The following is a 14,056-nucleotide window of genomic DNA, read 5'->3' as shown; positions in this document are numbered from 1 at the left end:
AAAAGAAAATCAATTCTGGGCCTTCCTTCCTTTTAGCTCAATCTTCTCCCTTTGCTTTAAAGATATATGATGGTGATCTCGAGAGTGAATTCAACAATTTTGAAGACTGGGTGAAAACCTTTGAGCTCTTCCGAGGCAAATCTATGGAAGATGACCACGGTCTTGATGGAGACCGAGTCATAGGAAAATTTAAGGCAAGTTCCAGTGCTAACCTGTTTTGTTTTTTTTTTTTCTCTCACTGCCCATAAGTAATAATCAAATTCTATTCTATTACGGGAAGTATAGTGGGGGGGGGGGAGGTGTGTAAAGAAAATCCTTAATTTTTACTCAAGACCTGCTCTAAAAACCCATAAAACCTAGCCCCAGTCTTTTAAGATATTTTTGGTTTGTGGCTAGTGGACTGGATGGAGTTCCATCTGGTAAGCTATAAGGAGACAGAGTCATGACCTAACAGGATCACCGAACTATACTTTTCTCTCTCCACCCTTGACATACCAAACCGGTGATTGGTGCAAACCTACCAGCTGGACAATTAATTAATCAAACTATACAAGCCGTCCATCTGGCAGTCCCACCCTGTCAGTCTCACACAGCAATAGCTAAGCATTTACCGTAAACCTACTGTGTGCTGGGCCCTTCATGCACACTGGATGTGTGGAACTAGCATGGGTGTTGCTGTTTGACGATCTGAATCTAAATCCTAGTTATATGTTCTGGAACAAGGTTCTTCCCCTCCCCGAGCCTCAGTTGCTGCATCTGGAGGTGGGAATAGAATAGTCCAGATGGAATGAGATAGTGGGGAGGGCCTAGCATAGCTCACTTCCTCACCCTGTAAAAGGCACCGCTTCCTGTCACGTTGCTCACGTCCCAGTCCTGTGGGGAGGGTGTCAATGTACAATACCGCTTCACTGGCGTACCACGAAGCTCAGATGCAAGCAGGTGACGTGAACTGCCCTAGGACCTCCGACCAGCAAGGGAGAGCCAGCCCAGGTCCTTCAGATTCTCAGGCTGTGCTCCTCTCCCCAGGGCTGCGCTTTCAGTGGGTTTGGGGGTCATAGAGCCCTCTCGTTGAATGGGTTGTGCTTTCTCCCTCCAGGGTTCCTTCTGCATCTACAAAAGCCCCGAGGATTATAGCTCTGAGGACAGCGGGCAGCTGAGAATACAGCAAGGGATTCCGCCTAACCACTCCGTCCAAGTCCTGATCCGGGTGTACATTGTTGCGGTGAGCTGTCCTTCTTTGCCCTGAGGGCTGCCACGACAGGGTACCACGACTAGGCAGCTCACACTACACAAGGGTGTTTTCTTATAGGCGCACAACCAAGGTCTGCCGGGACTGGTCTCTTGCTGGCTTGGTGACTGCTGCCTCCTTGCTGTCCTTACACAGCCTTTCCTCTGCATGCCTACACCCAGGGAGGGGGCGAGGTCTCCAGTATCTCCTGTTCTTTGGGGGCAAGGGTCCATCTTAGGTTTTGTTTTGTTTTTTCTTCTCTTATAAGGACACAAGCCTGTTAGGTTAGAGCTACACCCACTCTGATCTCTGTTAACCGTTTCTGGCTCCGTAGAACCGTGTCTCCAAGTACAGTCACGCTGGGGGCCAGGGGTTCAACATACAAATTTGGGGGACAGGATTCATCACTAACAGGGGTATGGCTAGTAATGTGGGACTTCATGGCTTTGGGAGGGATACAGAAGTGCTCTGTGTAGTTGTATCTGCTCCCTGTGGTGGCCTACAGCACGAAAGGGGACTGAAGGGGACAGAGGCTCACAGGCTAGACAGCCGACCAGGGTAGGACAGGGCAGAGGCCACTGTGACATTCCGACCCCTGACCCTGCCTCTGCGCCATTATAGGCAGAAATTTCATTTTTAATGTATTTCCAAGAGAGATGGTCTCTCCTCGAGGCCCCCTCCTTTCTGATAATGAGAGCACAAAACTTTAGCTATGAAACTTTTGGGCCTGATTGCCAGGACGCTCAGGGCCAAATTTGCCACCCAATTTGTATGAACCCTGCTGGTTCACGGATTTGTTTTTATCTCCTGACCTTGGATGTGATTTTCACAATCATATTTGATTGTAATAGTCTCATATTAACTCTTTTCTGACATTGCCTACATCCCTTTTAAGAACCCTAAATGAAGCATAAAATAAAAGTGAGTTATTCCTGAGTGCGGAGGGGGAATGAAATGTCCTTCCACCCCGCAGTTCTCAGGTTTCCTTCATCATCCTCGGTATCCTCGTACAGCCACCAAGGGCCAGGGATCTTGTGATGAAAAGAACACAGTCTCTGCCCTCAAGGAAGCCACGGTCTAGTTGGAAAGATTAAATACACCGTGAGGAATCACTAACAATGCCGGGCAGTCTCTATTACACAACCACTCGGAGGATAGTTTAGATCAGCCTTTAAAAAATGTCATTCAGAGGTCACTTGTGTCTGGGGAGACAATTAATATACACTCCTTAAGACACAGACTGTGTGTTCAAAGAAATCTGAGAAATAGTACGTATAATAATTCATTTTCCTGTTCTAACACCTAAGATTCGCAAAGCTTATTCAAAAGCTCTGTGAATTCTGGAAGCAAAGAAACCTATTTAACTGTATATTGAACAGCGTTTCCTACACTCTTTGCCCTACACTTTTTGGCCCCCTACAGAAAACCCTACAGAACTGTGGTCCTATGGCACCCAGTTTGGGGAATCCAGAAATAAAGCCTATGTGAACAATATGAACAAAAGGGAGACATTTCTGTGGACTACTGAGATTGCAGAAGGATTTGTTCCTTTGTTTGTTCATTCAGCAAATCTCTACTGCGCACCTTCCGGCCTTCTTAGACAAAGGCCAGGGGTGCAGATCAAGTTTCTGCCCAGGAGGCAGCATAGAGGAGGGGGGATGGGCTGAAACTTGAGGACAGGAGGGATGAGAGTCAGAAGGCAGTGTCCTGGGTTGCAGGAGGTAGCAATCCTAACGTCACTATATTTCATTGACATTTCTAGTCACGGTGATTATATGCAGTTTGTTTCTCCTACTAGTATCTAATTAATTAACTAAATAATAAATTAATTTTAAAATCTCTTAATTATTAAAACACTGAAAAGTAAAAAGAGAAAACACTACTTAACACTTGGGGAAAGAAAAAGTCAAATTTCCTCACCTGTTTTGTTTTTCCCTTGCTTAACAAGCTATGCCAGACATTTTCTAGATCAACATATATATAGAACTTTTTCATTCTTTTCGGTACATGCATAGCGTTTTCTTGAATGAATGTAGTATCCATTCATTCATTTGACAGATATTAAGAAGAACCTGTTCTACGTCCTGGAGATAATCAAGTAATGAACAAGATAGACAGGTCCCTGTTCTCACGGCGACTGTATTCTAGTTGAGAGTGTCATGAAGATCAGGAAGATATAAAAATAAATAAAAAACAGATGGATAAACAGAATAGTGTTAGAGATAACTGCTATGTAGAAAATTAAAATTGGGTGATGTGATGACAGGATATGGGGGGGGGTATTTTGGATTGTGTTTCTCTCCAAGTAATCAATAGGTTGTTCACAATCCTTAGCTATTAAACTGGTGCGCTAATGAATATCCTTGAACAGATAACTTTACGCAGTGGTTCTCAACCTTCCTCATGCCACAATGTATTTTCATTGTTACAAAGGGGTTGTGACCCACAGGTTGAGAACCATTGCTTTATAGGCTTACACCATTCTGTCTGCAGCACAGAACCCTGAATATGGGATTGTTTCTCATTCAGCTTTCGTCACTGCAGATTTTCTTCATCTTTTTGATCTTATTTCTCCCTGGCTTCCTACCTTGGCCTTTCCATGGAAAGGATTTGTTTTTGATAGTTTAAGGCGCAGCTTGTCTAGAATCAGACTTTACTCTCAGAAATGGATTCAGCTGGCTAGCGTTCAATGCAAGACTGACGGGGTCATGGATTCCAAGACTTAGTTCTAGGAGGACTGTCAGGTCCGTGCCATGATTTTACCCATAGATTTCTTGGCAAACATTACTCACCCAAGATCGCGCACTACCTAGAAATACAGCCATGGGTCTCTTAACAAGGGGAATATGTTCTAAGAAATGCATTGTTATGGGATTTCATTATTGTGCGAACATTAGACAAACCCAAATAGTGCAGCCTGATAGCCTGCTGCTCCCGGACCACACACCTGCAGAGCAGTAAAAATATACCATAAAATATAAAAATGGCACACCTGTGTAGGCCACTCACCAGGAATGGAGCCAGCAGGACTGGAAGTTGCTCTGGGTGAGTCAGTGAGTGAGTGGGGCGTGAACACGAAGGCCTAGGACATTGCTGTCACCATTGTAGATTTTATAAACACTCGACATGTAGGCTACACAAAATTTACAAAATATATATTTTCTTTAATAATAAATTAACTTTAACTCCCTGTAAGTTTTTTCTTGATACACTATTAAATTTTCTTAACTTTGACTCTTTTATAATGACATTAACTTAAAACACACACTTTCTTTATATCCTTATTCTATAAATTTTTCTATTTTTCAAACCATTCATTTATTTACTATTTAAACTTTTTTTTTTAAAAGCTGAAACACAAACACGCACTTTAGCCTAGGCCTGCACAGGGTCAGGATGACCAGGATCACTGTCGTCCTCCTCCAGGTCTTGTCCCTCCCCTGGGAAGGTCTTCAGCAACAGTACCACTCATGGAGCGGCCATCTCCTGCGATAATTGTGCCTTCTTCTGGAATACCTTCTGAAGGAGCTGCCTGAGGCTTTTTTACAGTTAACTTTTTTTCCTAATGAGTAGAAGGCATACATTCTAAAATAATTTTAAAAAGTATAGTATGTTAAATACATCAACCAGCAACATGGTAATTTCTTATCATGATCAATTATTATGCACTGCCCATGATTTTACATGCTAGACCTTCATGTGGCTGGCAGTGTGGTAGGCTTGTTCACAGCCCGGTCACCACAAATACCTGAGTAATGCATTATGCTATGATATGACGATGGCTACATCCCTAGGTGCTAGAAATTGTTCAGCTCCATCATAATCTTAGGAGCCACGGTCATATACGTGGTCCATCCTTAACCAAACCACCACTAAGGGATGCAAGACTGTGGAATTGGAACTCACATCCGTGCCTTCCTCCTAGTCAGTGGGTTCTCAACCTGTGGGTCACGACCCACGGGAACTGCATTAAAGGGTCGTGACATTAGCAAGTTGAGAACCACTGTCCTTATTTGTCCTATTATATTTGTCATTACTCTATGCCAGGAGTTTCTTTCTCCTGGGAGATGATTCCAGAGAAAGTTGAACTTGGGCAAAGCCAATCGTTTTTCTTTTGACAGTAAAATGGAACTGCTAAAGCAGTGGTTCTTTACCTTGGCTGCACACTAGAATCACTCAGGGAGCTTTTTAAAATCTCAAAGTCCAGGGCTCATTAAATCAGAGCCATCTGGAGATAGAACTCAGGCATCAGTTTTTTGTTTGGTGGGGGGGGGTTTGGGACAGAGTCTCACTATGTTGCCCTCGGTATAGTGCTGGGGCGGCACAGCTCACAGCAAGCTCAAGCTCCTGGGGTTAAGTGATTCTCTTGCCTCAGCCTCCTAAGTAGCAGGGACTACAGGCACCTGCCACAACACTGGGCTATTTTTTTGGTTGGAGTTGTCATTGTTGTTTGGCAGGCCCGGCTGGATTGGAACTCGCCAGCTCTGGTGTATATGGGTGGCGCCCTAGCTGCTGAGCTTACAGGCGCCGAGCCCAGGTATCAGTATTTTTTAAAGTACCCAGGTGAGCTCAGAGTGTAGCCAACGTTGAAAACCACTGGACCAAAGCAATTTTCCTTTTCCTCCCCAGGCATTTAATCTTAGCCCTGCTGATCCAGATGGCAAATCAGATCCTTACATTGTGATCAAGATTGGCAAAACAGAAATCAAAGACCGGGACAATTACATCCCCAAGCAACTGAACCCGGTATTCGGAAGGTCAGTGCCATTCCAGTTGTTTTGTATTGCCCTATCTGCATGCGTTCTTGCTGTGTCTCTGTGGAGGGTGGGTGTGGTACATGTGTGCTGGGGAGAAATGGTGGGAGGAAGTTAAATGCTGACTTCTCTGGAGGACAGCCAACCAATCCTATATTCACGGAGCAGAGTCCAAGTCTTTCCACAGTCCCTTCGGGAATTTGGTGGAACATGGTAACCTTTATACCCATAGTTTACTAATAACCACTTTCTAGGTCTTAGATTTAACAGCCACTTTGAAGGTTTGTACAGAGAGGTAGTTTCCTTTTTATAAACAAGGTAACCAAGGTCAGGAGAGGTTAAGGAATGTATTCAAGTTCACACAGCTCATAACTGGTGCAGAAGGGCACAGATGTCAAGGGATTTTTTTTCTCATCATATCATTTTGTCACTCATTTGAGGTGATCCTTGAAATCCAAAAGTTGGACTCTGTCCTCTAGTTGTTTTGTTTTCCTGCAAAGTATTCAAATCCATTGCATCCATGTCAGTAAGCTAGGCATTCTCCAGCTCACTCAGTGACCCTACCACAGGGCGTGTCTCACAGTGGTGGTCCCTACTTGAGTTTGTGCACTAGGCTAGCATCGACTTTGGACTTGGGGTCTCTGCCCCATACACACTGTGTGACCTTATGCAGATGGCTTAACTTCTCTATTTTTTCTCATTTGTAAAGCAGCCACTGTGACACCTGATTCAGATTCCTTCATCGGATTAAATATGTAAAGCACCTAACACATCGCCTATATCAGCACACGATAGATGCTCCAGGCACATTAGTGCCTTTCCCTGACCGCTGGGACATCATTTCAGCAATGAGTACATCCTTAGTGTATTTAATTTCTTTTTATTCCTGAGTAACGAGGAGCATGGCATAAAATTTCCTCTGTCAGCCTCATTTAAATTCATTTTCATGTCTGTGATCACTTCGGACCCTCTGACATTTAATTAGCAGCAGCCTCTTACATCCTACTGCTCCTGAGCAAATGAGGCAATAAATGGTCTTGCCTGTCCAGATCAATGAGAACGGTACGAACGAGGGGGCCAGGGATTCTCACTGTTGCCACCCTGATCCAGAGATGACCTTTAGCATTACCTGCCATTTATGTAACCAGCGCTTCAGGGTGCCAAGTGCTTGGCAGTCACTTTTTATTAGCTGCTTTCACCTTGGTGCGGTGAATCAGACTGGTTTTATTACCCATGTCACATGGCCACACAAACAAGAGCCTCTTCCAGAAGCTGTCCAGGATGCTTTGTCGGATGTGTGCCTAATCCTTACTCAGGAACGAAAGTTGCCGGCACAACTTTATAGTGTTCCAACAGGGAGAGTGGGGGGGCCTCCTCTGCCTGACCTGGAGTCCAGGAGGCCCTCCCATGTCCTCCTCAGCTTGGCGTCCCTGTGAAGGTGTCACATTCCCCCACTTCCTTGTGTCCTGGCCTCTGGCACGGATGGGTATTTATAGGCCACCTGCCTTCTCCCTACTAGGATGCAAGGTGTGTTTGAGCAGGAACTTACTGGATCTAGTCCCTGCAACATCCTTGGCGCTTAGGATAAGGGCCGGCACACCACAGGTGCCCAATAATTATTTGTGGGATGCATGGATGGATGGGCAAAGCTTCAGCCAATTCTCAGAGGGATTAATGGGACCCTGCCTCTCTGCCTTATCTTGAGGGAAGTATGTCTGCAGGCTTTGGCGGCTCCCATTGCTCTCAGGTCTCCCAGAATGTTTCCCATTATCTCCGCTGCCTTGACAGTTACCCATAAAGAAGAATGAAATCCCCAGGAGGAGCAGATCTGTGGGTGATTAAACCAGTTCCCACCTCCCTTGCTCACTCACCCCAGGCCTCCACCCTCAAGGTTCCCTTGTCTTGGAGTGCCCTTCTTTTTCCTGTCCACCTGCAAAACTTGGTTCATTCTCACAATTATAGAGAATCCAGCATGTGTCAGCGCTCTGCTTGGTGCTGGGACACAGTGGGGACCAAGTCACAGTCAGTAACTTCAGTGTGTCTGTGAACATTGAGAGAAAATCAAATAAACAGTGATTACCATGGAATGCCACAGGTCCTATAAAGACACCAGGAGGACACCGGAGTGCTCATTGTCATTAGGGGTGGAGCTGAGGGGTGGGTGCTCTAGAGAGCAGCCCTGCCAAGGCCAGGTGGAGGGAGGTCCCGACACGCAGGGCTGCGGTGTGGGTCAGGTGGAGGGAAGTCCTGACACATTGGGCTGCGGTGCAGGTCAGGTGGAGGGAGGTCCTAACACATAGGGTTGTGGTGCTGGTCAGGTGGAGGGAGGTCCTGACACGCAGGGCTGCATTTTCCTATAATATAGGGTTTCACTCAAAATTTAATTCCAAAGCATCAGCCTAATGCAGGACCCCCATCACACAGATAATCCATTCTTACAGGAAGTCTGACAGCCTCACTGTTTCCTGGGACACCGGGCACTGGTGTCATAGGAAAATCACCTAACTAGGAGTTAGGGAACTGGCACTTATCCTGGACTGGCCTGAGCTGGGATCCAGCAAGTCACTATGTTCTCTAGATTTCAGCTTCCTTGTCTACAAGATGACAGGATTGGATATAGTGATTTCTGAGATTCCTCACAGTTCAAGGGAACATTTATTTAGTGTGTACTCCCCAAAGGCCAAGTACAAGCTTTAGAAATGCACAGATTAAAAAAAGGCAAGTCCTGTTCTCAAGGGGCTCAGAGTCTTGTAGAGACCACACTCCCATTTGGTAATTCTGTTTTTATGATTTTTAACAGGGTTTTCATTTAAAGTAAATCCAGCTGGTATTTCTTGTGGATACAACAAGGGGAGGCGAGGGGAATCGCAGTGTCCTGGGCACCAGTTGAATGCCTGGGAGTAAAATACTTGTTGTATAGAAGCAGCGTTGCCTTTGACCCCCAGGCCAAACTAAGAAGACATGTTTATCCCCATGAGGAGGATAAGGAAGTTAAGACAGATTACATAATTTTTCCAAAGTCTTACAACCAAAAAGTTGCAGGTTTGAAGCCAGGAATGGAAATCAGTCCTGTCTGAGACCTTATTATGCTGTCACCCTAGTTGAAGACTGCAAGACATGGCCCGTGAAAGGGGAGATTATTGGCTGTTGGTAATTGACAAAGGACTTGGAAATTGGTTGTACCTCAGTGAGAAATCTAACCAAATAAATTTCTGCTTTTTGAGCATTTGGTGAGTTCATACGAACAGTAGGCTGGCTAAAGTGACGCTCAGAACAGTTCCCTGTCCCACCAAGTGTTGCTGACTCCAGAAGCCTCTGCTTGGACTGCAGGTCATTTGAGATCCAGGCCACATTCCCAAAGGAGTCGGTGCTGTCTGTCCTGATCTATGACCACGACATGATTGGGACTGACGACCTCATTGGTGAGACCAAGATTGACCTCGAGAACCGCTTCTACAGCAAACACCGAGCCATCTGCGGCTTGCAGAGCCAGTATGAAATGTAAGTTCCTCTTTCTGTGGAGACACTGGGTGTTGTGAAGCCACAGCCTTAGGGCTCTGGACTCTGCACCGCAAACGTCTGTCTCTAGGAAAACCAGATCAGCTTTAACATCACAAATGGGCTCCATATTAGTAAGGCTGGTTTGAGGAAACTCTGTTCAGTGCACCTGAGGGTTGTTGGGGCTGGGAGGCACCTCTGATTTAGAACCAAGGGCAGATTCTTAAAGAGCCAAGAGCTAGATTGTATGTGTTCACTCAGATTGCTGGGCCAGGTGGGCATAGTTTCCTGGGAGAGAATGATTCTAGTAGAACAATTAATAGGGCACAAACACCAATATCCACACAAACACCAATATCCCAGCTCAGTATAACTTTTAATCACCAAGCACTTTACATGGAGTGTCTCATTCAATTCTCTTAAACAACCCAGTGAGATATTATCCGTATTCTACAAATAAAGTGAAAATGGACGCAATTCTTTTTTGTAAGGATACTGAATAATGCTTAATTTAAAAACATAAACTATTTTTTCTGAACTATTCAGTTTTATTTTTTAAAAGTACATTGTATCTGGTATCATAAGAAAAAATAACTTACAAATTTCATTCAGGAAAATACAAAACATTCAATAGCTTTTCATAGTGTAATTTAAAAAATATTTTTCCTGAATGTAAAATAATACTTATTCATTGTAAAAAAAAAAAAAATTAGGAAATACAGAAAGTACAAAATTACACTCAGATTATTCTTTTCAGAGATAACTTATATAAAAATTCTTGTATATTTCCTTTTAATGTTTTTTCTAAGCTATTTTTCCCCAAAGTTGGACTCATACTATATATGCATTTTTATAACCTGTTATTTCACTGATCCTACTTAATAACTCTATAGTATCCATCATGTGACTTTGGTGTAAATTGACACTACCCATTTGCATTCCTTCACTTTATAGATTTTTCTTCTTTATTCTATTATAAGTATTGGTGCTATAAACATCCTCCTATGAAAGCCAGGGAACACCCATCTAAGGATTCACTCCGCAGCATTCATTCATTGTGTGGACTGCTCCTTTAAGCAGAATGCACTTTTTTTTTTTATTTGTTTGCAGTTTTTTGGCTAGGTCTGGGTTTGAACCTGCCACCTCCTTTGAGCCACAGGCGCCACCCAGCACAGTGCACATTTTAAGGACTTCTAATAGCTACGTCCAAATGACCCTCCAGAAGGGCTACACCACTTACACCCTCTCTAACAGATTCTGTGTGTCTTTATCCTCCGGGGTGTGATTTTCAGTCTCTCTGGCCTGCTCTTCCCTGAGTCTGGGGAGCCACTTTAATCTTGGGTTTCTAGTGAATCCCTAAGCCCACTGAGGTGTGTACATGGTTCTCCGAGTACCTGAGAGGGTTCCCTTCAGAGAGTGATTCAGCAGTTGTTCTCACTTAGAACCTGGGGAAGGAAGCCCCAGGCCAGTGTGGTGCATCCCCTTGATCAGAAGAACTTCCTGGCAGTGAATCTCCCAGGGAGCAGACTTCTTCTCAGGGCAGCTGCACCTGTTATGCACTGAAAAAATTTTAAGACAAGCATGCCTGTTTCTGGGGAGACCTGTGTGTGGCACTGGGCCTGACCGACATGTCCTTTTCAGGGTTTTCATGTCTGTGGCACAATGTGGGAAAACTACTGCATAGCTCTGTTTGGTACATGCGCCATGTCGATTTATTTAAACGCTTAAGCAAGTTAGATTCCAATGAACCCAGGGTCCCAGGGAACACAGCTTATCTTGGTCACGGCTCTTAAGGAGCCTGTCATTGTAAGTTAATGATTTTTAACCAAACAGCTAGCTTTTAAGAGAAGAAGGGGCTGGGAAGATTTAGTAACTCATCACAAGAAAGATTACTCATTAGAGAAACAACGTATCAAGCCTCTCTGCCTGGGATGTGAGTTTATAAAATGATTTTTTGTGTGCGGGGGAGGAGAGTAGGAAAGAAGCCGAGAAATTGAAAGGATGAGCGATGCTTTCCTCTTGGAATAGGCAGCAGCCAAGTGGCTTTTCTGCCGGGAATAGAACAAAGCTCAACACAAATCACCTGCAAAGAGATGCACAGGGACAGAAAGCAGAAGGGTGACTGCCAAAGACTTAGGGGGAGGAGTCTGCACAGAGGAGTAACTGCCTTCTGGGTCCAGGGTTTTCTTTTGTGGTGATGAAAATTTTTGGAGCTAGGGAGAAAGAAGTGGTGGTTGCACATCATTGTGAATATATTAAACACCACTGAGTTAGTCAACTTTATTTATTTATTTATTTATTTTTAGAGACAGAGTCTCACTTTGTTGCCCTCGGTACAGTGCTGTGGCATCACAGCTCACAGCAGCCTCCAACTTCTGGGCTTAGGTGATTCTCTTGCCTCAGCCTCCCAAGTAGCTGGGAGTACAGGCACCTGTCACAATGCCCGGCTATTTTTTTCTTGCAGTTTGGCTGAGGCTGGGCCTGAACCCACCACTCTCGGTATATGGGGCCAGCGCCCTAATCACTTAGCAGCAGGTGCGCCCCGTCAACTTTAAAATGCTGAATTTCCTTATGCCAATTTCACTTCAATTCTTTTTTTAGAAGAAAGGTACATTACTTAAAAAACAAACAAATAACGAAACGACCTGCAAAGGATTTTTCTCTCAAGCTGCCCAGAAGTCTTCCCTTTCATGTGAGCCATGTATCTGCAGAGGTGTTTGACCAGAAAAGACAGAAAATAAAACAAAGCCAAGCCAAACCATTAGCCTCAAGTGTATAGAATAGCAAGTTAAATCCGAAGGAAACCGCACAGGTGATACTTGGGTGGTCGTTTTAATGGGGATCTAAAGGTGTGTCCTCTCAGGGACAGGCCAGGCCTCAGCCTATCTGTGCTCCTTCCCCTTTCCAGAGAAGGATACAATGCGTGGAGAGACACGTCCAAACCCACGGAAATCCTCACCAAGCTCTGCAAAGACAACAAGCTGGACGGGCCCCACTTTGGGGCTGGGAAAATACAGATAGGAAACCAGGTCTTTTCTGGAAAAACTGTCTTCACGGAAGAGGATACTGGTAAATCCTTGATGTTGCTCTTTTTAAAAAAAATTTTCATTCTAGTGGCATTTTTGGCTCAGAGGTAGAGGGACATCTAATTTTATATATATATGTATTTTTTTTTCTCAGTTTTTGGCTGGAGCTGGGTTAGAACCCACCACCTCCAGCATATGGGGCTGGCGCCCTACTCCTTGAGCCACAGACGCCACCCAGGACATCTAATTATAAAAGTCATGTGTAGTCGTAGAAAGTATGAACAAGTGAGGAGGGTAATGGGAATCTGAGAATCATTCATTAAGCCCAGACTCAGAGGCAGCAGGCCTCACGCTGACGTATTTCCTCGCACGTGTGTGTGGTATCACACACATAGCTTTGTACTGTGCTTTTTCTAATTCCGCTAGATTATGATGATCTCTTTGGCCCTTTGAAATGACCAGTGATAATACTCCATTTTACGACTATGCCCTTTCTTTACCTTGTGTTCATTTTTCTGTCGTGCCAGTGCTACAGTGAACTTCTGTGTTCATTGTGCATTTTCGTTTCTACAGTATATCCCATAGGAGTAGAATCATTGTGTCAGAAGGTAGGCGGAAGCCTTAAAATGAATAAAATATATATAACTGGACACAATCCAAATTACTCTCATAAATAAACCAATAATTATCATATTTTAACACGAAGAAGTAGATTTTCTACATAAGTGTCAGGGGACACACCACAAAGATCCTAGAGAAGCTTCTATAAATGCAGGATGAGAAAAAAATCCCAATTGACACAAATGATACAGAAAACTTCTTGTGCTATCTCACCCACGCATTTGATGCTTGAGAATTCTCTCTCTGTGAGTCAGTACTTTGGATGCAATGAGCCTGAACAAGGGTATTTTGACATGATGTTGACTAACCACTTTGCTATTAAGATTTTTTACCTTGTCTTTTTTACTCCAAGAACCTATTGAAGGTTCTTACAGGCAGAGTTATGGCTATTTAGATGGTGCAATAATGACATATTGATTTATTTTTGTTGAGAAATACATTCTTTCACAATACATGTCAGTAGTCAATTTAGTTCCTTAGTTGATATTCTACACGTTATGATGGAACAATTACTTTTATTTTTCCACTAAAAGTAAGGAGTTATATTCAAAAGATAAGTTCCCAGAAGATGAAACTTTAGAACAAATATTTAGTTCATAGGTCACTTGTTTATCCCTATCAATTTTTCCCAATTGTAATTGTTGCTATCAGGAGATTTCGTTTGTGGCTCCATTTTTAAAAGCCAAGTTAAACCTTCTTATATCAGTTTTTGGCCGGGGCTGGGTTTGAACCCTCCACCTCTGGTATATGGGGCCAGCGCCCTACTCCTTTGAGCCACAGGGGCTGCAAACTTTCTTATATCAAACTTGGTCAAGAAGATTTTATTCTTTCAACAATTTTTGTCTTATTTTGAGGGTTTTATTTCCACCACAAATTACCTTTTTTCGCAGAAGGACAAAGGAGAGAACATTTCTCTTTTTTTTTTTTTT

The 14,056-nt window shown here is 43.8% G+C and overlaps 1 protein-coding gene across 1 annotated transcript in view; it reads left to right on the top strand.

Moving 5' to 3' along the window:
• The window catches only part of FER1L6 (fer-1 like family member 6), a 118,313-nt gene that overhangs the window by 82,090 nt on the left and 22,167 nt on the right, over window positions 1-14,056 (top strand). Inside the window, exons 29-33 of the mRNA XM_003782357.2 lie at window positions 63-194; window positions 1,097-1,222; window positions 5,858-5,985; window positions 9,313-9,483; window positions 12,389-12,549. Of these exons, the coding sequence (XP_003782405.1) occupies window positions 63-194; window positions 1,097-1,222; window positions 5,858-5,985; window positions 9,313-9,483; window positions 12,389-12,549 (718 nt within the window). The remainder of the gene's footprint in view (window positions 1-62; window positions 195-1,096; window positions 1,223-5,857; window positions 5,986-9,312; window positions 9,484-12,388; window positions 12,550-14,056) is intronic.

The sequence above is a fragment of the Otolemur garnettii genome, unplaced genomic scaffold, assembly GCF_000181295.1.
Source record: "Otolemur garnettii isolate 467f Iridium unplaced genomic scaffold, OtoGar3 scaffold00004, whole genome shotgun sequence".
Lineage (NCBI taxonomy): Eukaryota > Metazoa > Chordata > Mammalia > Primates > Galagidae > Otolemur > Otolemur garnettii.
The sequence above is the reverse complement of the archived record's forward strand: the minus strand, read 5'-3'. Positions and strand labels throughout refer to the sequence as shown.